At 52.6% G+C, this 23,105-nt stretch overlaps 4 protein-coding genes across 4 annotated transcripts; 2 read left to right on the top strand and 2 right to left on the bottom strand.

Annotated features, from left to right (window-relative positions):
- Positions 1-7,917: 7,917 nt before the first annotated feature.
- Positions 7,918-10,350, top strand: MAA_00486 (carbohydrate-binding module family 21; the record flags this gene model as incomplete). The annotated part of the gene is made up of 2 exons (XM_007818484.1): positions 7,918-9,753; positions 9,943-10,350. The coding sequence occupies 2 exons, from the start codon at positions 7,918-7,920 to the stop codon at positions 10,348-10,350; spliced, it is 2,244 nt and encodes a 747-aa protein (XP_007816675.1).
- A 1,123-nt stretch (positions 10,351-11,473) lies between these two features.
- Positions 11,474-13,279, bottom strand: MAA_00487 (LipA and NB-ARC domain protein; the record flags this gene model as incomplete). The annotated part of the gene is made up of 1 exon (XM_007818485.1): positions 11,474-13,279. The coding sequence occupies one exon, from the start codon at positions 13,277-13,279 to the stop codon at positions 11,474-11,476; it is 1,806 nt and encodes a 601-aa protein (XP_007816676.1).
- A 1,338-nt stretch (positions 13,280-14,617) lies between these two features.
- MAA_00488 (xaa-Pro dipeptidase) lies at positions 14,618-16,265 on the bottom strand (the record flags this gene model as incomplete). Its single annotated transcript, XM_007818486.1, has 5 exons — positions 14,618-14,714; positions 14,772-14,878; positions 14,930-15,301; positions 15,362-16,001; positions 16,093-16,265. The coding sequence occupies 5 exons, from the start codon at positions 16,263-16,265 to the stop codon at positions 14,618-14,620; spliced, it is 1,389 nt and encodes a 462-aa protein (XP_007816677.1).
- Positions 16,266-20,909: 4,644 nt separating this feature from the next.
- Positions 20,910-21,436, top strand: MAA_00489 (uncharacterized protein; the record flags this gene model as incomplete). Its single annotated transcript, XM_007818487.1, has 2 exons — positions 20,910-21,300; positions 21,381-21,436. The coding sequence occupies 2 exons, from the start codon at positions 20,910-20,912 to the stop codon at positions 21,434-21,436; spliced, it is 447 nt and encodes a 148-aa protein (XP_007816678.1).
- Between the last annotated feature and the right edge of the window lie 1,669 nt (positions 21,437-23,105).

Here is a 23,105-nt window from a genome sequence, read left to right on the forward strand (position 1 = left end):
GAGCTTTCAATAATAGAGCCATCTCTATAACAACTGCGATATGAAGCCGGCGGGGACATGGCCATTTTGGCACAAATAGCCAGCAAAGATGGGCCATTGAGAACTGCTGAGATTTGCAGGCCAGACCACTACCCTAGAGATTTTCTCGTCTGCGTCCGTGTTGAAGCCATTTTGCCTCGACAACGTATGCTACCACGCCTGCCAAGGATCAGCCGGCCGTCATGATGAAAAGAAGGGTTCCATTTCCAGCCAAAATCCTTCATTTGCCGTGTACCCGACCAAGGGCAAAAGTAGACGTATACGAGGCAGTTGATCTTCGGCCACGTACAGCCCACCCCGTCTTGTCATACTGGCATTAACCTGCATACGGCGAGCAAGGGATGGACGCGAGAAACGAATGAAATGGGGAGGCGGTCGTTATCTGTTGAGGGGGAGACAACAACAAGACCGCGGCAGATGTGAGTTGTTGCAGCTAGCCGACATTGTACAACTCGTTGCTTCATGTACCCCATATCCGCCACCACAGCATTTGCATGTGCTTCTCCCAGGTTCGTATGCAACGGCGGTTGGACGCTGGCCGCTTTTTTCTCAACCCCATGCGAGCTTCAAACAAGGGCACTCAAGGGTTGGGGCAGGCTGAGGCTACTATGTAAGGCTTCACCACCGCCCAGAGGCACGATGCCTGGCACTGGCACCATTCGTCAGGCGGTCCAAGTCAGTCACCGGGAAGCGATAAGTAACCGCAGCTTGAAAGAGCAAAGTCCGGCCGGATGCTACTGCGGCACAGCTGCCACAAAAAATCCATTAGCGTCGTAGCCGGCGGTCGTTAGAATTCAGCCACACTGACATTGTCGGACGATGCCCATACTGAAGGCGGAGATATAGTGTCCGTGGCTGTTTTGCACGTCCTTTTTTCCCCTTACCCCTCAAGCTTTGCCAAGAATGTTCAAGCCTGTGTAGCGATGCCAAACTGCTTTTATGGTTCATGTAAGAGGGACGCGATTCTTCTGTTTTTAGGCTTGAACTGAGGAGTTATCCAGGCCGTTGTTTGCTTGTACAGCAGAAGGACTATATATGGAGTTGTGAACTGCATCCATGAGAAGCTTAGCTCAGCGGCACACCAGCTACCTAGGTAGACAGATGTTCGTGCCGTGTCAATTGATATGACCCCGACCTACCCGGGAGGGTAATGCTCTGCAGCAAGGGAGGATTCCAGGGGGTTTGTCCGTTTGCAGCGGGCTACACATGGCCATGGAAGAGAGGCAATGTTCCATTCTCTGCGCCATGGTGCAGCCACATTGAGCCCAGACATAACCAAACAGGCATGATGCACAAGACCAAACTGTTGCTTGGTTGAGTTGCATTGTTGGGGCACCATCAGGTTTGGAGCTGCGAGATTTCTTGACCGGCCGAGAAATTCGCCACCTTCAACACCACGACGACCAACGTGCCCCAGATTCGAGCCTTGTCAAACTCCAGGAAGACCCTTGTGGCGCACAACACACCAAGGTGATTGACTTCCCAAGGGTCCATGGGAAAGTAATACAACGCTTTTGACCAAGGTCGCCAGGGCATACGTTGAACGGTTTCCCGGCGATACAGTTGACGCGCATCAATTCGTGTTTCGTAACCCGCCACCCGTCAATGCAAGACAAGTGCTACAGAACTAGGCATGCTGCTGCCCACCAAAATATCCCGACTTGCTCGACTTGAACAGTTGGAGAGGACCGAATCGATGTCAAAAAAGCACAATTTGCGCTTTGTTGACGAGCTGAGGAAAATGGCGTCCACCTCGCGGGAGCCGGGACCGCACTATTTTAGCTTCAACTTGTTCGCGATGCCGCCCGCGCCAACCACGGAAGTCTCCTAGCGGCATGCCAATCTCTGTTGCTGCCATGGTTGTTGCATCTTGGCTGGGAGGCATTGGCTGCTGTGCTCCGTGTATCACCGAGTTGGCAACGCAGCATGTCTTCATGGCAATGCTTGTAACCAGCATCCTCGCACCTGCACGGCATGCCGAGTACCCTCAACGGCCTTCAACGACATCTCCTACCCAGAATAGCATCGAGTCTCGAAACCGCATGCAGTCCCTGGCTTTCATTGACATCCCGGCAAGTCGCCACCGAGGGCGCCGGCGGTGGGTACCAAAATGCGTTGCCACTTCTCTGATGAGTTTTGCACCTAGTTTGTAGTTGCAGTTCGAGTTTTTCCCCCAACCACTTCTTTGCACGGCCCGCAAGATGGGTTGACATGAGCCCATTCCCCAGGAAGAAGCCGAGCGCGCAACGACCAGGAGAGTTTTCAGAACCATCATGCCCCTGTTCAACACGGCGGTTGGAACTTGGGAGCCATTCGTCTCTGTCACATCCACCGTCGCGGAGCCGGCCTTCCAGATGTTACTCATCAAGTAGCACTGAATGTTTGAGCTCACCGACCACAGCCATGTCCATCCGCTAGGTTAGCACAGTAACCCCTTGGCTGATTTGCTCGTTGTGCTTCAAGTGTTTGAACTGACGTTGCTCCTCCCCCGCTCCCCCATGCCCCATCCTGTGACCGTGGAAGCCTGTGGAGATGTTACTTGCATTATCACAGCCTTCCGCCAACGCTTCCAACTGCGAGCACTTAGTAGGGCTTAAGTTGTTAGTCTATGTACTAGTATCCCTTTTTCAACATTGACTCAACCCCTGCCCTATCAGTGGCTGACGCTCCACCTCAGCAACGGCCCATTAGATCAAGGTAACCCTGACCCATGACAGGGGGTGTCTGTTCTTATCTCTGGCCCGACCTTCTCAGTTGAAGGCGAACAAAGTTGGCCGAATCTGGACACGGCCGGGTCGCGGACCACATCGTCAAGTTGAAGGACGACGAACTGACAGCTGTGTAGCATGTATTGAATGCCATTTACATAAGAAAAGCCAGCTCCTGGTAGATAAAGCACAGCCGAAATTTTTTCAAAAGGTGCGTGATGAATACCTATCATGCCCTGCAATCACACCTTGATGGACATTGATTCCTAGCAAGCAAGCTTTGTTATCATCCGCCTAGAAATAGTAGCACGAGTTTTGCCAGAGACCGTGGTGACCATATCGACCTGTGCGTTGACCAAGTTGCGTGATTGTCAATTTGCGATACTCCATGTGGTCATTTTTATCTTGCCAAAATGTTGGCGATGAAAAATCCAATGCTGCAAAGCTTACCAATTTGAACGCCTAATTGCTCTGCATCCTCCCTCTAAAACCAAATTCGTGCGCTTCGGTGCTTCATCGATGAGGCCCCTGCATTTTACCATGAAATGACATCGAGATTTTGAAGAACATGCATAAGCACGCGGCCCACCTTAGCAATATTGTCCAGACAAGAACAGGCATGGGAGGCGAGGCAATGGGCCTTTTAGTCCGCTCCACTGTAAGATGGTTTGTGCCGTCTCATCTTCCCCGGAGGCTCCTGTGTAGGTTGTATTCGCATGTACATACAAGTATGTTATCTCGGTCCTCCAATGAAGAGCAGGCCTCTGACTTGGTACTCTTTTTTTTTCATTATATCTCAAAGCTGTCTTACTAGATGATTTTGTGGCCTGGAAAGTTGCCAGATATGGCCATAAGTGTTCTTTGTCGTCCATGTTTCTAAATGCTGGGCCCGTGGGCTCATCGACGACGTCACAGTGCTGTAGAGTGGATGTTCGGTAATAAGCTAGATCGAGCAAGGGAGTACGCTGTGATGCGCAAGGCCGCAGGGGTATCGTGACCTCCTGCGAACAGATATGCGTTGTACGTAATATAGTCTTTCGCGTCTGGTCATTGACCCATGTACAGCAAAAAAAAAAAAAACGGGATTCCCGGTTGTTGAGGCACATTTCGATGATTGAATAAATGGAATAGTACTGAAAATCTGAGCAGCGGCAATAAAGCAACGGTTGAGGGAACCGCAAATGGCCGTTCCCCCTAGTCGAGTCCTTTGATGTCACACTGCAAGGCCCGCGTTCTTGCAAGTCTTCCCGTCACACCATAATCCACGCAGACAGAAGTGGGAAGCTATTCGGTCGAAGATGCTCAACTGGAATACCTCCTGTCTCTTTAGTCACTGAGGCACTAGGGAGACGGTGCCAGAGAAGGAAAAAAAGCATTGGCAAGCGAAGAGTAAAAATTCGGATACCCACCACACCAAGTCTAAGCCGGCATCCATGGGCCATGAGCAATGGGCAATTCTGGTGCCAAGCTATAGCCCAGATCCACTAGGCGAGGCCGTCGCGCTAGCAACTTTCTTTCGGTTCTGCTTATCAGTGCACCGCCGATGCTTCGATGTAATAGCTGGTGCTTTTGCGCGGCTCGGGGTTGAGAACCTTTTCGCTTTTGATGCATGTGTGAATATGAAGTGGAAAGTTGTTAGGTGATGAGTGACTATAATAACTTGCGTCTTCAGGAAAGAGAATATGAAGACTGTCACTTCGGAACCAAGAGGCAGAAATCATGTATATAGTGCATTTCCTACGCCCTTGCCCTCCCTCTCATTCTCTTTATAAAACATCATCTTTTTTACCCCCAACATCTCATTCAAAGAGGATGAAGGCATGCGAGGCGAGCATCATGAATGAGGTCCGCAATCGCTCCCAGCTAGCGTAGCAGAGTGCGGCCGGCGTTGTTATGCAAGTTTGCCTGCGGCTCCAAACGTCCCGAGTTGGTTGCACGGCGTGAAAAACGGTGAGGATTGATGTGGTTGTGCCAATGGTGGCGTGTGTGGTGGTTCTCGTCAAGGATTGGCTGACATCTGAGGCGCGGAGATGTCGAATGCTATTCTGTCGGTAGGAAAACGCCACCACAAGACAATCGCCAGACGGCATGCCGTTGGTCGTGTCATGACAGCAACACATTAGCCATCAAACTAGCGTTGATAGACTGGATTGCAATACCCACCTGGGCCGGCTTCCCGTCTACGGAGGATGGAGATGGAGGATGGAGGACGGAGGACATGTCGCCGTGTTTCTCGCGCATTCACAGGGTTGCGGGTTTTTTTTGTCGTCCCATCTGCGGCATGCCGCCCGGAAGCAACACATGTACATGATCGGGAAATGACAGTGTGGCGAGTCTTGTCAAAAGTCCATGCAATATAATCCGATACGAGAGACGAGAGGACGGTCATCAAACGGGACGCATGGGCGTGGTGCGGAAACGGGTGGCTTGAGGATGGGAAGATGGCATCCAGAAGAGTTTTTTAGGGGCTGCCAGGTGGGGGGGCTTTCCAGTTGTCGCTCCTTCCTCGCAACGTCGGGAGTATTTGCAAAGCGAGGACGGGAATAAGCACCCAAAGGCAGGTGCAAGTGCCATTTCTCATTTTCCCTCACAGATAAGCCTGATATGTCGGAAAAAAAAAACCTGACGGCCGACTTGGCTCTCGTGCACAACGCTCAGGAGTCGCACAGGCACAAAGACGCAAACCGACTGATGCTTCTTCGATGACGATCGTTTGAAGAAGTCCGGGGCCAGTCTAGCATCACAGCCACACCAGGTATGTGGCTTATCAGTATCGTAGTGCTACGGACTTTCCCCATTTCTCGGTTGCAATCCCATCATGCAAGGCCCGTGGCCACGAGAGTGACTAGGACGAGGATTTCGAAACAGACTGGCGAGGGGTGGATGAGCATGGCCAAGCAAACCAGGATGATTTATTATCATTCCCAGCAATTAACTCACGGGGGCACAGTAACCAGTTGCCAAGTTTATCATATGTTTCACGGCCAAAACGCCCCGGAATCTCCGCTCGTGGATCGACGATGACATTGTGCCTCTCCACCGTGCCGGCATACGAACAGAAACGCAAGCACACGCAAGAGATGCAGGCGGGCACGACTCCGTATTCCGAACCAGGTCCGCCGAGTCTCAAGCCTCAAGCGCTCTACCGTTTGTACGTTACCATAGCAGGTCGCCCGCGCTGTCTCTGCACGGCATCACCCTGCCCACACCCAAGCCTGCAGGATTTTCTCCGCTCGCGGCGCATACCGATACGTTGAGTGGACAGGTTGGTGACCAGAGCATGCTGCAGTTCAGTCTATTCCTAGTCAGAAGAGGACGGCCTTGGGCCTTGGCTCCAATCATGCGTCAGAGGCTTCCCCCGGTCTGAGCCGCATTCCAAGTTGGCGACTTGCAGCTCATCAAACCCAAAGAGGCACTGGATTGGTCTCAGCCAGAGAGCAGCCCGGAAGACAAAAAAGCTCGGGCTCAGACGATTGATACTACAACACTACCGTAGTAGTAATGTACAATTGCAGATGCAGTCGGTGTGCAGTTGCTGTACGGAGCATGCTACCATCATTTATCAACTTGCGCCAAGACCACCGTTGTTATCTACCATCTATATGCGATGACCCGCAATATGCTTAAAATTCCGCCTCGAGTTGTTGGGATCCGGGATCCGATGCTTGGTGGCGGCTCCGGCTCTACCATGGTGATAGTTTTGCCTCGTAGCACGCCACAGTCTACCGTGGACAAGAGTGCGCAAAGGCTACATCTGACGTTTTACATGGGCACGTTGGAAAGTCAATTCTCTAGAGGCAGTTGCCTTGTCATCCGGTGATGATACATGAGGCGGTGCTTGACTGCGTTGGTAACGTTCCAGGTTGTAAGATGCCATCCGCTAACTTCAACGGTCTGTGATAGTTTTGAAGCGCCGCGAGATCATCAGCGTCAACATGGTCATTTGATTTGACCTTTACTGATAATTTAGATGCGGCACCCCGCTCTCCGACCGTCCTCCAGCATCAGCCATCCATTGGCAACAAAGAAAGCCCGTCTCAACAAGTGAACTGCTACTGCTAGTATTACTACTAGACTGCGAGTACTCCGTGCAAATCGCAACCACACGCCCCCCCGTTTTGCCCCAAGCCTCAGCCCACCAGTTCAGTCTTGACCCCGGTCCCCAAAGTCCAGATGCCCTCGTCTAGTCTACCGGGCTAGTCTGGTCCGCTGTGTCCGGGCCAAGCAGGGAAGACTGTGCGTCAGTCCACCCAAGTGCTAACGCCATGCTATGCCATGGGCATCGCTTTCAATGAAAACCATCCTCCTCCCCACCTCCTTTGCCGGCCCTTCCTGCTTTTTCTGCTTCACAATCGCTTTTTGTCTCTTTCAAAAGCTTTCCTCTGATCCCTCGCTCTCGAGGCCCACGGCCCTGTGTTGAGACACAGTATCGAGTTGGTTGGTTGGTCGATTGATTTGATACCGGCCTTGACGCAAAGTGGTGGATTTCGGTCGATTCTTACTCGCTTCAACCGCAACCGGGACCCACGACGATAAACGAGCCTCTCGTCATTCCTGCGTCGACAGGGCTTCATGTCGTCGCCCTAACCAGCGCTTTGCAGTATACCCTTAGCTGCTCTGTTGGGATCTGCTGGCGTTCATCCATCTGCTCGATTGGCAGTCTTCTCTTTTCATCCGTTCCATCCCTGGAAGTTGGTTCCTGCCTCCCTTGCTTCCTCAGTCTCTACTCTGTTGCTGGAATATTGCCAGAGTATACTGTTGCCGACGCATTGTACCAAAGGAACCAAAGGAGCCACAGGAACCGTTATATTCCTAAGCGTGCTGGTGAGTTTGTTCCTGTCCTTGTCCTCATGAGCTTCTTCAGCAGGTCCTCGTTCGTCCCCCAGACCCTAGTTCTCGAGCTCGCAACATGATTTTTGCCTTTCTATCACCCTTTATTCAACATGGATCACAATCATTGGCTAACATGAATGTCCCAACAGCATCACTATAATCTTCTTGCTTTTCATCGATACCCCTCCCCTTTGATCTCACTTGATCTTGCACTGTATCTTTTTCCTTGCATGCATTAGATCAATGCGCTTGAGATTGCCACTCAATCTACATCAAACATAGCTGAGAAGCCTACATTTTCCCATCATAAGTTGTGCCAGGTGTGCCCGAATTGGGAATGCCTTACACTCCGCCTTCACATCGATCACCTGCCTCCTCAGTGTCAAACTCACCTGATGTGAGCCGTCGCTCGTCCTTCCAGTCCGGTCCCAGGCCGTCTCTCCCTCGTTCCGCATCTTACCTGAATAAGCATCGACGCACACAGTCAGTTACTACGATCAGTCCCGCTCCGGCAACATCTCCCACCGCCAATGGTTCCAAGGAGACAAAACCTACGATGCTAAATTTGGGTGGCAGCCTGCGGCAATCGCCGCCGCCTGCCGTCGACGGGCGGGAATTGATTCCCAAAGGCGCCATGATTTCACCTCCAGAGTCCACCACGTCTGGAAGTGATGAAGACGAGCCCCCAGAAATCAAGAGTCGACGACGTGTTATCCTCAAAGACCTGAGAGAGGCAGTTAGTCAAATGTCCAAAGCTGCGACCCCTCCCCCTTCACAAACACAACACATACTAGATGGCATGCCCCCCAGTTTACGCGTGAGCTTCAGCACTAGTGCGTTGAGCGAGTTGCCCATGGGTGGGCGAAAAACCGGACACGTGCGCTCTGCCACCGAACCCCATGCCTCAATATTGGGGAAGCAAAGCACCTCCTCAGCGGCCTTTGAAGAGGAGGCAGACGACGATCTGAGGTTCAAACCCCAGATGGTGCGGAAGAAGTCTGGCGAATTGGTACGACCGGCCCTTCGGGGTCATCGACGCCCGTCTAGTATGCCGGGCACGCCCGTGTTCTCGAAGGCTGTTCACTTTGACTCTCATTTAGAGCACGTACGCCACTTCTTGCAAGTCGATCGACCCCTTGCCGTAAGCGCTGGATCATCGCCGGTTGAAACTTACGACAGCGACGCGGAATATCCATTTCTCAAGAGCAGCCATGGAGGCAAGACTCCCCCCTTTGAGTGGGAGCTCGCTACCCCTAATTTTCCCCACGACTCTCTTGTACGCAGGACTATGCCTGTGAGGTTAGAAAAGGTTTGGTTATCCAACGATCAAAAGTCCCTCTTGGGCTCCATCAACGTGGCAAATCTGGCGTTTCACAAAGCAGTTGTCTGTCGCTTTACCACGGACTACTGGAAGACCGTGTCGGAAGTCAGCGCTGAATACAGTCATGAAATCCGCCCTCGCGAGGGCTCGGAAGCCCGTGATCGGTTCACTTTTACCATTAAGCTGTCAGATATGGCCGACCTAGAGTCCAAGACTCTCTTCTTTTGCATCCGTTACACGGTCAATGGCCAGGAGTATTGGGACAACAACAACTCGACCAACTTCCAAGTTGATTTCAAGAAACAACATTTGCCGCAGAATGGTAAGCATAACTTCCAGGGAGCAGCCTCCAAGCCTCTGAATGGCCTGCCTCGCAGCAACCGCAGACAAAGTGGCGCAAGTACACTTCGCCCGTTGTCTATGCCCGCATCCCTGGATGCTTTCGGTAATGCCAATGGCGTCTTCAAATTTGATCAGCCTATTCATGAATACCTTGGCGAGTCTGACTCTGCCGGTGGGCTCCGCTTCAAGTCAAAGTCTTCCTCGAGTCTAGCGAGTGATAATCTTTCCAATGATGTGGTGTCACCCAGCGGGGCTGCCTTTTCTAACCGCTACGACTTTGGTGCGTCTCTCAACGCTGCTGTCAAGGCGGCCAAGGACACTACCTCGAACCAATCCAAGACCAAGACCAAGGACAAGGAGAAGGATACTCTCTACATGAAGAGAAACGTTCGAGGGTCTGAATCCCCTACGTCTCTGTCATTCAGTGGAAGCTCGCCAAGTGGGTTGGACTCACCCAGGTCGAGTCTACCAAGCGTCTCATACGAGGAACTCGTCAACAGGTATTGCTTTGTATGTGTTCCCGATCTCCAGTTCAACCTTAACGAAAACCCTCCTGCAACACCCTAGCCGCCAACTCGTCTGCGGGATTCGGCCCCCCTGGCTTGGCCTCCCCCCCTTTGGAATTCCCTTGTCGCGCTTGTGTATCGACCATGCCCAACTAAAGACGTGTTTTACTAACTGTCATGGCAATGGCTATAGTTTGGTTCTACCCCGAAGCAGACGAGCCCACCTGTGAGAGATGGGACGCTTAAGCGTGGAGTAATGGAGGAAGCGCAAAGGCCGAATTACGGAACGGCCAACTACGGCTCAGTTGAGAGCCCGGCTCCGCGGCAACATGCCGGTGCAGCTGCGCATCACAGCCTCAACTTGGGGCATATGCAGCCCTTCCGTCCATCGTTGAGCGGCTCCCCTCCAGCTTCCAACACCGCCGCAGCAACCCCGAAGACGATGCAGGAACCAAAGATTTCCTCGGCTATGGCTCCAGATATGGGACGATCTACGCCGCCAGCTTTAGCATCCTGTTCTGGAACTCCTGCCAGCGATGTCATCTCTGAGCGTTTCCCCTGGACAACAGAGACGCACACCGCCACAGCAATACAAGGATAAATCGGCGTCGGAGGCTGTCTCGGCTCATTGCATACGCGCAGTGCAGCCCAGCAGCAATGTTTAGCACAAATCTGCTTTTTGTGAGATTCAAAAGTTTTGAAATTAATTGATTTTGGCGTTTCGGGGGCATCATGTGGGAATGACACTCGTTGGGTACAGAGCATTGTCAAGGGGGCTTTTGTTTTATTCATGGTTTTCTTTTTTTTTTTTTTTTTTTCATTGTTACGGCCAAACTGCTTTCACGACCTGGGTCAGGCAACAAAATTCATAATGGGCTTTTTCTCTGGAGTTTGTTCTTTGGGTTTAACGAGGCCGGGCATGGGTGCACGCACGCTGGGTCAAGCGTTGGGATTCCAAGGCATTAGGGATTGAGCGACATGTTTTTTTTAACGGAACCAATTTCAGCAGGTCCGGGTAATCGGAATGGTTTTATAGGAAATGTACTTTGCGACTTTGCACATTGTATTTTCTGGTGCCTAGTGTTCTTGTCCGGGATGTACGTGTACATCGTAGGCGGTGATTCCATGTTGGCCACTGGCGCAAGCGGTCTATTTCTAAATCCAGCGCTACGGGGCCGTGTACTCTGGTAAAATAAAAAGCAAAACATCGATGCGTAAGTACCTCGGTATGCAAGGAAGTGCGAACAGGTCTGTTCCCCGCATCGCCGCATCGTCACGGGGGGGCGTGACCATTGATACTTTTAGATAGATGTGTAGTTGGCAGGGCGAAAAGAGCGGTGACGGCGCCACGATATGTCATCGCCCTATCTAGCATGTGCGTAATATCCATTCAACCCCGTTGCAGGACGCACGAACGATGCAGGTGAGTTGTGGGTAGGCTCGATTGCCGAAGGAGCTGTGGAGCGTCCGTAGGCAGTGCCTTTAAGGACATCTGGATACGAAGAAAATCGTACATTTGGCACTGGGGTAGTTCAAGTGATTCTCATACTATACTGGGCACTTAATCCCTCTGATTGAAGCAGAGCAGGCATAGTGGATGGGGTCTGGTTGGACAAATTGGCAGGGGGCGCTTTTGCCCCTTCACAGTCGTGACATGTACTTGGGCACTTGCTTGGCCAGGCCAAAAGTCGGGTTGAATTCACACATTGCTTCCACGTCGCAAGCTACAAGTATCCTCTGCGTATCCATATGCCCCCCACGCCGAAGCACTGGTCCCTCATGGCCTCGGACTGGCTGCGTACGGCCACGCGGTGCAGCGGGATTCTGTCGACGCCCTGGACCACCTTGCCCGTCACGCCGTCCAGGCGATCCGACAAGCTCCTCTCGCTCTTGAGCGCCTTGATGCGCGCCACCGTCCTTTCCGGGGACCAGTTGTCTCGGTCTAGACTCGTCAGCGTGGTGCCAATGTCGAGCGCGTGCTGGGCAACGACGTCTGTAGAGTAGGCGGTCGGTGGTGCGGCGGGGTGCAGCCACCCCATGAGCAGGACGGCCAATTTGCCCCCGAAAAAGGCAACATCGTCAAAGTCGTGGAGGACATGGACGCGCACGCCGTTCTTGGGGGCGACGGCGGGTGCGGCGCCGCGGGGAGGCGCAATGGTCACGACGGCCGGGTGCCAGTCCGGCGAGAGGCCGTCGGGTACGTTCCTCCCCCCGGGGAGAAGCCTCGCCCAGGCGGCGAACACGCCGGAGAACGGTGTCCTGACGGCGTCCGGGACGCCGGACAAGTTGGCGGTCGGAAAGCCCAGTTCTGCGCTCGAGGAGCCGGTTCCTCGTTCCACCGCGCCCTCGAACTTGACGGGGAACGGCTTCTCGGGGCCGTCGTCGGAGCCGATGACGGCGACGGCCAGCTCGGTCGTGTACCCGGCCGTCGCAGGGCCGGCGGCCCGTTGCCGCCTCCAGCTCTCCTTGACGACGTGTTGGATCCCCGGCCCCCCGAGCCCGTGGTAGCTCTTGGCCGCCACCGTCGCGGCCTTCTTGACCGACTGTTTGGCCATGTACTTGCCGGCGCTCTTCTCGGCAACGACGCCAGCGACGCCAATGTACTTCTTGGCGACGAGCGTCCCGACGGTGGAGGCGACCTTGAGGCCAATTTCAAGCGGCAGGGTGCTCAGGCTCGCGCCCCGGACGACCGCCGCGTCCTGGGACATGCTCGCCACGCGAAAGACGGGGCATCTGCAGAGCACCTTGGTGGCATCCTTCCCCCCGCAGACCACCAGGTAGTAGTACCCGTCCGTTGCTGCGGCCGGGATGCGGACAATGTGCGTCTCTCTGGGTACGTGTCTCTTGTGCTTGTCCCGCGCTTTTCTCGTGAACCGTTCCAGGTCGCGCTGGATGACGCACTCCTTCTGGTCGGGGATGTGCTTCACCTGGGCTTCCTGCGCGGGCGTGACCTCGATCCAGTCGCTTCTCGAGCTCGTCATTGCCTGGAGCGCCATGCCCACGTTCCCCAGGAGCCCCTTTTGCCGCAGCCACAGCGTCCTGTTCGATGGGAGGGGCGCGTCCGACAGGATGGTTACCGAGACGGACGTGTCCGGCCCGTTGTATATGACGGGCAGCCAGGAGTGGCGGATGACGCTGTAGTGGCTGCTTGACTCGACGGGGTTGTTGATGAGGCCGGTCATGGTGAAGTGCATCCTTTGACCGAGCGTGGATTTCTTCTTTGGCGGCGCGTCCGGCTCCGCGGCGTCGATGAGTGACGCATCGAGCGAGAGGGCAGACGAGCTCTGGGCCCGGCGAACCTCGTAGGGGGGAGGCGGCGACGGAGGCAGGTCTGGGTTGTAGAATCTCGGGGGGAGAGGCGGCAGGGGCGGTTCATCTATCGTGCGCGTGCGCAGATCTGCCAGAGACCTACTGGGACGAAGAGGCGAGGGCGAAGTCGCCGTTGCGGCGAGGTGAAGGCCGGCGGCGGCGGCGCGAGACGTCTGTTGCCGCCGTGGTGGACCTGCGTTCCATCCGGGGACGTCTTCCATGGCTTTGGCGTAGAGACTGGACGGTTACCGCGTGTGCATGGCCAAGATGATGAGGGTGATCAAGGTGTTCCGCCGTCAGGGAGCGGATGCAGACGACGTGGCATTATGAGGGGGCCATGTTTGACGTTTGTTTCGATTGGTGTGGCATGCAAAAGGAGAAAACGGCTTGGCTCATTTCGCTACGTGATGGCGTCGAGACAAGGCTCTTTCGGGGCAATTTAACGTGCGGTCTTGATTGTAAATGACCACACGGATGTTTTTTCCCACGACGCGGCGATGAATTCGCCTGTGATGGTTTTCTTCGTTGCGGTTCTTGTGGTGGTCACTGGTGGAAGGGAAGGACTTGAAGGGGGCGGTCTAGTACGGCGTAATGGGATGATGACCATGTCACCATGGCATAATTGGACGAGTGCGTTTTCTGGGCGTCACACATGATTACACATTGACGCAATCAAAGTCATTTTTATTGGTTTCGCTCACAATATCCTCTGTTAGAGGGGCCTTTTTTTTTTTTTGTTCGCCACATCTGCAGGACAGTTTCGACAAGCAACAAAACAAGGCAGCGTCACCAAGCCTCAACTGCCCAATCCATGCAGGACACCGCTTTGGTATCCAACCGACGTAGCCCATAGCATCTCAGAGTGTGACGACGACAACCAGCTGTGCAAGTCGAACCATCAGCACGTCCATCCTATCGTAACGGCCATAATGTACCGTTGCAGCCGCCACCCTCCCTCTCTTTACTCAGAATGACTGTAGTGGCGTGTCTAAATAGCCTGCCGAGATGTGCCTGGATATAGCAACAACTCCGTTTATCCCGTGTAGCAGTCCGAACCTACAGCTTCCGTCCCAGCCTCAACCCCTGGCAAGAAACATCCCAGCCCAGAACAAAGATCAAAAGAAACACCAGATTCTGCGTCCATGTCAATATTCATCAATGCACATAATTGTGCCCAGTTTGCATCCGTGTGTGGCCAAAGACGACTGGCGGCTTCAGTCATGGATACGTTTTTTAAGGAGTTGCCTGCGGGCCACGAATACGAGGCATTGGTCGCACATCATCCTGTTTGCAGAGGCCATGCTTAGTGGAATGAAACACAGACGTTGCCGCGCTCAGGTGACGGGTGCTTCTATACTTGCGCTGGAGTCATGAGAAGCACACATCATGCCAGAAAGCATTCTGTTGTCGATGGGAATGAGCTTGTTCGCGGTCTTGATCTACGACGGAAAAGAAGTAAAAGATGTCGGTGAATCGGGATAATTCATGCCGACGGGGTCTTGTATCACGACGATTTGTAGCTATAATTATCCAATTCTCGCAGTTTTAATTTTGACTTCTTATTTCGCTGACACAGCTTCAACATCGCTCACTTCCTTGATGGCCGTAGTCAAGTTTACATAACCATTTTCCGTGACATGGATATTGTCCTCGATTCTGCCAGGATCAGCGTCAGGATATGAACTAATGCAATACCCATGGTTGACAACTTACCGAACACCACCGACGTCCCAGTACTTGTTGAGCACAGCAGCGTCAATGTACTTGCTGTGGACGTGATCATCAAGATATGGCTTGATGATGAAGTCGCAAAAGTAAATCTATCTCTGTCAGAATTGACTGTCAAGCCGATACCAGGCAAAAAAACTTACACCGGGCTCAACAGTGACAACTGCACCGGCCGGCACGTGGCCGCGCAATCTCAAGTAGCGGAACAGTTTGTCTGGGTCGTTGGGGTTGGGGTTGCCGCCGGTGTCGTGCGTGTCCATGCCCAGGTGATGCCCCAGGCCGTGAGGGAAAAAGGCAGCGCTCGTTCGGGCGTTGAGGATCTCCTTGGCGTCGCCCTTGAGAATGCCGAGAGCTAACAATCCATCAATGGCAACCTTGTGGGCGTGGAGGTGAAGGTCATCCCAGAGCATGCCGCCCTTGATGAGCTCGGTGCATTCTTTCTGCATTCTAAGGACAATGTCGTAGATGTCCCTCGACTCCTTTGTGAACGTGCCAGTCAGGGGGAAGGTTCGCGTCTAATGTCTGTTAAAAAAACACGTGGAACAACAGGAGCATGTTTGGCACCTAGGACTCACGATATCTGAGGCATAGTTGTTCCACTCGCATCCGGCATCAATCAACAGGTTTTGCTTGCCCTTTAGGGGAGCATTGTTGTCAACATAGTGCAGAGTAGCCGCCGCCTTTCCGGCCGCCAAAATGGGATGGTAGGCCATTTCGGGAGCAGCATGAGATACACATCGCTCCAAAAAGGTAGCATACAGCTCCTGTTCAGTGGCAGCAGCCTTGGAGCGCTCAATGACGGCCTTGTGAGCAAGACTGGAGATGTGGTTGGCCTTGCGGATCATGGCAACCTCAAACTCATCCTTGACGACTCGTGAAACCTCAATGGCCTTCTTGACAGTCTCAAAGTCCTTGCTTCCAAACTCGAGGAAGGTAACGCTGTCAGAGACCTGATTGGCAATGGCAAAGACGGTCGAGTTGGGGCTCTGTTTGGCGAGGTGAGCGAGGGTGGAGTTGACCTCGGTGGTGAACTTGACCTCGTCGACATCGTAGCGGCTCAGGGCTTCGTCGATGCTGAGAGGAAGACCGGACCAAATGACATCATCGGGGTCAATGGGAGGGATGAAGAGAATTGATTTAGAAGACTGGATGTCGTAGGCGAAGGAGCAGTCGGCAAGGTTGCAGCCGGTGAGGTAGTAGAAGTAACGGCGTTGTCTGGAGAGGTTAGTTGGATTGGAACATGCAGTGTATTCAGTGCGGCAGTGATGTAAAAGAAAAATGAAAGAATAATGAGAAGGCGACAAACCTAAAATGCTCGGGAGAATCATTGTCCTCCAGCAGCTTGGTCATGCGGCCCTCGAGATAAATGACGCCATTCGCATCAGGCTTGGTCTTGCGGATGAGGTCGACTACGCGTTTGGCATGCGCCTTGCCGGGGTATTTGGCCTTGAGAACAGCCTCAAAGTCCTCGACGGCCATGGTGTTTTGTGGTACGATGGACGAGATACAACGAGTTTGATTGCGTGACTTTGATGGAGGGGTTGTCGAATGCAAGAGGCTGCTCCGTCGGAGAGGCAGAAACGAGCGATGATTTATACAGCCAAGTCCCCAGGGTAACTTTGATGGTATTGAAGAAGAGGAGGGCGCGGGGAGAGATGAAGAATGCAGACAACGGGAATGGCGTACAGCTGGGGGGCATGCAGCTTGACGCAAAGCAGCAGGCCAGAATGGAGGGGTTGGAGGGGTAGCGACGGGATCTATGGAGATGGAAATGGAGTTGGAGTCGGAGTTGGCGTCCAACTTGGTGGGGGCCATTCGACATCCGCACGCCAAACAGCCAGACAACCTGCAATATGATTGTGATTCTGGCCGGTGGCTCGCCATACGCCTCACACGCCCTTGTCGACGACCGAGCTTTCCATTTTCCGCATGTCGAAGCTGTCGGAGAGACGATGAATCGATCGCGCAAGGCCAAGCAGGCCAAGTTGAGGCTTCTCGAGCTGGACCAGCAGCCGCCCTGGTCAATGCTCGCTTCAATGCTCGCGACATTGATAACGCATCGACACCCATCGCAAAGTACGCCTTTGCCATCTTCTCAGCCGATTGTACGCCGACCCAACGGCATCAAGGCACTGGTACAATACGGTGCGAACCAAGAAGTTGTGTGTCACCGATATGTTTGTTGGCCGAAGTCAGATTAGAGATCCACCGTTCACGACGGAACACTGAACACAACCAGGGGCGCAGATGGGGCATCGACCTCGGGGCAACGTGACAAATTGCGCACTCGACCTCAGACAGTCATTTCCCATTACAAAATCATCTGTACAAAGGCCAGCTTCTGATGCCACATGAACGGACCATGGGAAAACAACCACCACGCATACCCAGCGCTGCATGCGTGTTCTCGTCGAAAACGCAGGGTACACTACCCGACCATGGGCTTTACAAGACAGGGCCCTTTTGCTAGTCGAACGTCGACCTGTTGGACCTCGGAGACTGGCAGCCGGTGGCTTCTTGGTTACCCACCTTCAGCGGCTGCCACCGGCTTGACAAAAAGTGCCAAGATGACTTGCCTAGAGATTGATTGGCTTGATGTAATGGACAAGATGCATATTTGAGATGATCTCCGACCTTCCTAGGCAGGTTGGTATAGTGTAGGCAAGGGGATTTGAAGTGGCTCGTCCACTTGGTCGCTGACGGGTATTATCGAGACAGCTTCCACTCGTGATGCGGGAGTTGGCTACCCTATAAATCAACACCAAGAGCCAAGGGAACAGAAGGACAGGAAGAGTACGCCGAAAGAAAGCGCAGTATATGCCTCACAAAAGCAACTTTGTTTCCAGGTTGAATATACCCATAGACAAGCCTTGAAGATTGAGCATCTAAAGGACTGTTCTGCTTCAAGTCCCCAGCAAGCATCATTTCGACAGCCATGCTGGCCCACCACCAAACCATGCAGTCTTGGGCTGCATACTAAGATGCCAATCTGAGCAAGGCCGAAGAATCGAGCCTAGTCTGAATTCAATGATCCGACAGGTCATGCATGGCGATCAACATGGCGCGTCGAACAGGATTCAAACCTTCCAGAAGCACTGGGTTCCATCAAATCGCATTCCCACATAACATCTACAATCTTGTCGCCTGTGACTGGCACGCCGCTTCGTGTCTCATCGCGATGTCTGATATTCACAGGCCATCTCAGCAGGGCAAGTATTTTACGCCATGCGCGCCGAAGTTGCACTTTTTTTTGGGTAAAGATATTCCGCAATTCCCCTTGGTACGTCGACACTTCGCAAGCTGCTGCTGAATATAGCCATATTGTTCAGCTGCACACTTCCAGACTGACGTGAATGGGGCTTCTTCACCGCACCGAGAAGGGCGAGAGATCGACCTGGGCGAGACATGGGGTGTATGTGTGTTGGTTCCCAAGGATTTGTCGGCCCTGTCGATGTGGGCCAAGAGTCCAAGACATTGATCGAGATGGGACAGTAAGGGTGAACACAGAACCTCGCCCAGGGAGCTGGTATCCGACTTTGCGACTGGTACGGAAGATGCAGCTTTCCCCCATTGCGTTTGGTCGTCTTTTACGTCTTTCGCATCTGAATGGAGCATCCCTGTGAGGTTCAGCTGCCCCGGACCAACATCTTCCGGATCTACACAACTATTCCATGTTGTTCTGTTTTTGTCGTCGCGGCATGGGCCACTACTGTACAGATGAGATTCTGCAATCTGCATGAGCACTCAATCCTTGACGACTTCTTGACCACAGCGTCCTCCCGCCTGATTCCAAAACCCGACGGCAGGGTCCAGCGGGAAATGATGCATTTCGCTTGATACGTGCTTCGGCTCGAATGTACTATTGCCCCGGAGGTGACGAAATTTAGTGTACGCCACAGTACCGATATTCTGGCACAAGAAGACATGGGTAGACGAGGCAAAGCAGGTACTAGTACTCCGTATTTGTGACTTTAATATTTGTAAGTCAATCCTTGTCATCACCGAGGCTGGTGATGACATGCCAGTGTAAGTCGTTTTAACGTGGGCTTGAACCGAGTCAGCCGTATATGGTCGCAGTTGGATAATAACAAGAGTCAATAGCAGTAGTCCTACGAGGATGACCGCTGAAAGCCCTCTTTTTTTACACCCTCTCACGTTCAAGAGAGCTCAGCAAGCAACGTGGTTGGTCTGCCTCGAACTGTCGTGGGCGGGCCAATAATGACCAACAGTCAACATGAAAGCGAACCAAGCCGACTAATTTGATAGCCGCCGCAGTCAAACAAAGCAAATAATGAGGTCAAAAATTCGCAACGAGCACCACAAACGTCCTCAAAATATCGCCCGTTGGATGTTTTATCCGTGCACAGGCCAGTTTTCTCAGGCGACCAAAAGAACAAGGGGCTGGTGGCCGCTGTTTTCATGCTTCTCTCGAGTAGGCAAAACGACTGCGTACCTGGAGTGTCGTGACTACTTGGGTACAGCGATTCCCATTGTTAGCCATACGCGAGCATATTGGCCTGCAGTGACGCCCCTTTGTGAGACAAAGAGTCCCCGTTCATGACACCAACTCGACACCAATTCTTCGCCGTGGGTCCAGCCAGGGAACATCATAAGAGCAGAGGGCTGGCATGTCTCGATGCAACTCAGATGCAAAACGTCAATTGCCATATACAGGGGTGTGGGATTACTGGTCATCTCGTCACAGCTTGAACCCAGTTTTTCCCTTGGTGCTGTAGCTTTTGTGTTTAAAACAAGCCCTTCCAACGGGGCATGGTGACACAGGCGTCGATCCGCTGGTTGGAAACGACCCTTGTGAACCTGAGCCCTGGAGTTGACTTTCTCTTTCTCTCCTTTCTTCTTTTTGTTTTTCTTCTTTTGGAGAACCTTTGTCGGTACGCAATATGATTGGGTCATGTGGCCTGGTAAACCTGGTTGCGAATATATCCTCACTCTCTCACGAACATACACACCCCCATTCCACATGTGCCCCCTGCTCAGCGAAGCAGAACTCTGCGATCCTTACTTTGAACATGGTACTGGGTGAATCGAAGCAAACAAGGCGGCATATCATGTAAACGTACACAGAAATGCGCCTGCAGGGCAGCCATGGGGCGATCAATCACAATATACACAGCGAATGGGAAAATTAAAAAAGAAGAGAGGGAACCCATCGCCTTCTTAATAACGAAAAATCGAACAACGCGGCTTGTCTTTCCCAAAATGTCTCGAGTCACCTTTTTTTACTTCCTTTGAGGTTTCGGGAGAGCTCGCATTTGACGCGAAATTGTGGGCAATCCAAGTCTGCCAACGTGCTCTTCCTGGAAAGGATTTGTCCAAAATCGTTGGACATACTTGGTTGGCCGAACGCACAAGTCTCTCGCTTGTGCGTACGCGGATGGGTTTTGGATTCCTTTTGTGTAACGAAAGGATACGATACGGCTCTTGGAGCAAAATAGCCGCTTTGCCCCATCGTGATATATTTCATTGACCGAAAAAGTTTCCCGGGGAGTTTCTGGCTTGTGAGTCCCCTCTGTGCGTTTCAAAACAACGAATGAACTCAAATCCGCCTACCGGCCAGTTATCTTGTTCTGTTTTCTCGTCGGCGTTTTGTTGTGGGTTCATGGGGCCAGTCAGTACTATCGCCTGGTCAGTGGTAACACCATCATCGAGGCAAGTTACTTATTTTGCACTTTTTGGCTGTCCCAAGACTGTATCCCCCTCCTTTCTGTGTGCTTGCAACATCGGACAGGGAGGCAAAGACACTTTGCTGCTTACCCGGATTGTTTCTTCACAGCCTGCTTGACCATTCTTCAGGTCGTGTCTCACGATATCTTTAGCGACTGGTTCGGCGTTGTTTCTGTGTTGCACGGGAGTCCTAGTCCTTGCGGTGCGTGTTTCCTCAAACGTCCTAGATTGCGAATCACATGCCTCTTGGAAAACAAGAGACAAACTCTGCGGAATCTCTTGGATAAGAGTGAACGGATGACGACATATAAACTGCAAGCGAGAGCAGAGAGCGGACTTGAAGTCATACCTTTTTGTATCACCATTCACGCTGTTGCACTATACAGCTCTTCACTTGGACCCGAGAGAAAAAGCTCCTTTCAGCGTCTCGACGACATAATGCCCGAACACACGGTCGAATGCACCTTCATCATCGAGCCACCGGTCAAGGTACAATGCGGTGGCTCTCTATACCCGCCGTTTTTGCTCCAACTATCCAAGACGGGAGACGATTCTCAGAGCACGTACGTGGCAAACATTACTTTGTTGAATGAGAATGGTGAGAATGTCAGCGATGCTCTTCTAGGACCAAAGAGCGCGCAAGGGGCGTTCCGGCCCGACTCTGAAGGCAGCTACCTCTTTGCCTTTCCAGAGTCGCAGATCTCGACGGAGGGCACATTTCACCTGCGTGCCGACATTTACAAAATGGAGCAAGGCCTCCGTCTGGTCACACAGGTGTCGAGCAGGGATATAGACGCGACAGGAAACACGGTGCCTCGTGCGATACCAAGTAAGTCAACCGAACAGAGGGCGTGCCTCGAAAGAGCTACGCATGTCACGACTCGCATGTATCTAACAGTCGTCTTGTAGCACCCGAAGAGGAGGAGAAGATGGAAATCGCCAGGCAAGCAGGCGCGCTTAAATGACAGGCGGCGACTGGCAGACGCGCAGGACAATGGCGCTGTGGCTACAATAAGAATGACGACAACTCGATGTATTATGGAAACAGGACGTGGGGAAACGACTTGGGATATGGTTTGACTTGGCGTTGGAACCGGGATTACACGCAGCAAGCACATGGCTCTTTATTCAAATGGCAGCAGGAAGTGCTCCTCGCACACATGGCATAATCAGTTGCCGGCCACAATAAAGCTTGATTTACACATGTAACGGCCCTATCGGTTGCCAACGGTAACTCGTGATTGGGCAGCGTCTAATAGTGAGATGGTGTAAACCACGGCACGCTGCAAACATGGCCCAGTACACGATATTCAGGCAAGAAGCTACAAACCGGGCAAGGCGCCCTCTTCTCCCACCATCCCGTTAAAGCAGTCAAGGCTCCAACAACCCCGTAATGGAATTGCTGATACTTCTTTTCTGGTAGACTTTCAGCGGTGATGGATATATCCGTCAACAGGCATGACTATTAATAGGCCCGAATCCTTGAAAGATGTACATCGTTGGAGGCTCGACTGCCAAAAAGGGGATATGCCTCTTCATCGAACATGTTTCCGCTGTCAGAGTATCCCGACAACCCACGCGCTTCGGGCCGGGATACCTACGCCCGTTCCACTCCGAAATATTTCGGAGGCGCCCTGCGTGACGGGCACACCCTACCCCGGGCTGTCAACATCGATCATGTTTCAAGTGCCAAAGGTGCCAGGGACCAGGTTCGGCTGTCACCGCCCCTGATCCGTTGAGTCGGGCAGGTCGATTGCCCCGGGGGTTTGATGGCGGAGAAAGCGCCTTGGTTCCAGTCTAGTCTGAACTGCGGTTTCTGCCTCTTTGCTTTTTTTTGCGAGCGGGACTGTCTTTGATGCCGTGTGATGTCTGGTGGACGCCGATGCGTACAAGCCGTTCGTGCGGCTTGGAACAACGTGCGCGGGGCAATGTGCACCACGGGGGTTTGTCAAAACACACTGCTTAATTTGTCAGTTATTAAAACGAGAAAAAATAATAAAATAAAATCTTCGGAATAAGGTGAAACTACTAATATTATGCTATTTGGCAGCTTTTTTATTAGCTTTTTTGGCTACTATTTTTAGTTGCTTTATTAGCTCCCTCGGGTGCTAGTTTAGCAGCATCTTTGGTGCTTTTTCCCCAGTAGCTACTACCAGAGAAGTATGTAGTAAGTTGCTGTGGCATTTGGAGCTTCACGGATGCAAAGCTGACGACTTGATACAAAGAGGGCGAAAAAGATGCCAGGCCGGTATCAACAGCATGCCCTCTACAACAGAGAAGGACAAAAATGCTGATCCTAGGAAAGCAGGACACCCGATGAAGCTATCACGGATTTAGAGAAGGCTGGAATAAGAGCGGAGCCGGAAAAAAGCACCAAAGAAGCTGCTAGACTAGCATCTAAGGGGGCGAATAAGGCAACAAAAAAAGTAGCCAAAAAGGCCAACAAAAAAGCTGCCAAGTAACACTATATTGGTAGTTTTATCTTATTGCGGAGGTTAAAACTGCCATTGACGTGTAGAGGCAGCCGTGTTGTTGTGCGGTTTGACTGCTGTCGCCAATGTCAGCAAGTGGTTGCAGTGCTTCCGGGAGCTTGCAAACATTGAAGGCAGGGACTGACGAATGGTTGCTTGCAGT

The sequence above is a fragment of the Metarhizium robertsii genome, assembly GCF_000187425.2.
Source record: "Metarhizium robertsii ARSEF 23 chromosome Unknown MAA_Scf_3, whole genome shotgun sequence".
Taxonomy (NCBI): Eukaryota; Fungi; Ascomycota; class Sordariomycetes; order Hypocreales; family Clavicipitaceae; genus Metarhizium; species Metarhizium robertsii.